The 1,524-nt window shown below is 49.1% G+C and overlaps 1 protein-coding gene across 1 annotated transcript in view; it reads right to left on the bottom strand.

The window, feature by feature from the left end:
* PSTPIP2 (proline-serine-threonine phosphatase interacting protein 2) overlaps positions 1-828 on the bottom strand; it is a 32,943-nt gene extending 32,115 nt beyond the window's left edge. The window contains exon 1 of the mRNA XM_015561473.1: positions 756-828. Within this exon, the coding sequence (XP_015416959.1) occupies positions 756-828 (73 nt within the window). The remainder of the gene's footprint in view (positions 1-755) is intronic.
* Positions 829-1,524: the final 696 nt, after the last annotated feature.

Consider the following 1,524-nt stretch of genomic DNA (forward strand, 5'->3'; position numbering starts at 1 on the left):
CTAAAGTGTCCCCTGTGAAGTAAGGCCAGCTCCCTGGTTTCTATCCCCAAATGCTTACACTAGGTTGCTGACTCCGACTTTAATCATCAGGGAGGCTGGTCCTGGGAGCTTTGAGCTCCTCCACCCCAGCCCAGCCCAAGCAGACCAGCCCTTCCCAGACTCCCAGTCAGCTGAGAGAGGTGCAACTCTGCCCTGGGGTGGGCGGGGTACAGCTGAAGACACCTCTCTACCTAGCCCAGGACACGGAGAAGCAGAAGTCCTCTCTTCCATTTGCTGCCACTCGTCATCCCCTGGCTGAGCAGATCGGTGGGTCCCAGAGAGGCCCAGCGGGACCCACGTCTGAGGTTGATGCCTATGTGGCTTTCAGAAACTAAACTGGCCATAATCCCACTGCATTAACACACGCAGTATTATACGTATAACAGATTCTGTACATAGACATATAGATAAATCTAGGTTAGAAATACACTTGATTCCATTGCTAGCTGTTGTTTGAGCACAGATTTAGGCCTTGGGAAACCTAAAAAATGGCCTCCACCAAAGCTTCATTTCTCAACCCGCCTCCTCCATACACCCACTCTGCTGTCCCAGCCAGGTAGGTTTCTCACTGCCCCCTGAAATGCAGAGCTCAGTGGCAACTCTAAGATGATGCTTACGTTATCCTCTCCTGAATCCAACCCAGCCCCTCCACCTCTAAGTTTTCTGGAAGCCTTCTGAGTAGCCAGAGCTCCCTCTAGACTCCCAGAGCATCCAGCCTCTGAGTTCGCTGTTCGGTGAGTAGCCTTGCTGTCCCAGCTCCACTACAAGTGCCCGTGGCTTCTTCGACATCTTTAACTACTCCCCCCCGCCCCCCCCCACACACACACATGCACACAAATCCAGCTTAAATACAGTAAAGTTCTGTAGGCTGAAGCCTCCTATTGTGTTCCCAGCCAGATGCATTAGACAAGAACAATGAAAACCAAGACTCCTGAATGAATGAATAGGTACAAATACTCAATATCAATGTTGGTTTTGTAGACAGAGGGTTTTCTGTTTCATGCTACTCATTTGGAAAAGGTGGTTTCCTTGTTTTAAATTAAGGGTGTGTAAACTCTTTGATCTGGACAGGGAGGGTGGAGCCAGACCAGGGTTTCCGACAAACAAACCAAGTTACCAGGCCTTCTGGCCACCAGCCTGAAAAAAACTAGAATTGCTGCTTTGGAGAACTGACTGGGCTACAGAGGCAATCAAGAAAGAAAATCCCCAACAGAAAACAAGGAGTGCCCAAGGCCAATTTCAAAACTGTGCAGGATATGACCTGGAAACTCCTTCCTATGTTACTCAGAGAGCATGAGCCAAGTAAGAAAAAGTACTTCATGAGCACCAAGATAGCATCACAGATCTGCCATCAGAAGTGAGTGTGCCAAACCCATAACCCCAGTACCCTCAGCTTGGTAATCAGAGCCCTCTACGCACTATATCTTACTTCTCTTCCCCAGTTTTCCTCACACTGGTTCCTTTCCTGTCTTCCAAATGGGCAGT

The sequence above is a fragment of the Myotis davidii genome, unplaced genomic scaffold, assembly GCF_000327345.1.
Source record: "Myotis davidii unplaced genomic scaffold, ASM32734v1 scaffold815, whole genome shotgun sequence".
NCBI classification, from domain to species: domain Eukaryota; kingdom Metazoa; phylum Chordata; class Mammalia; order Chiroptera; family Vespertilionidae; genus Myotis; species Myotis davidii.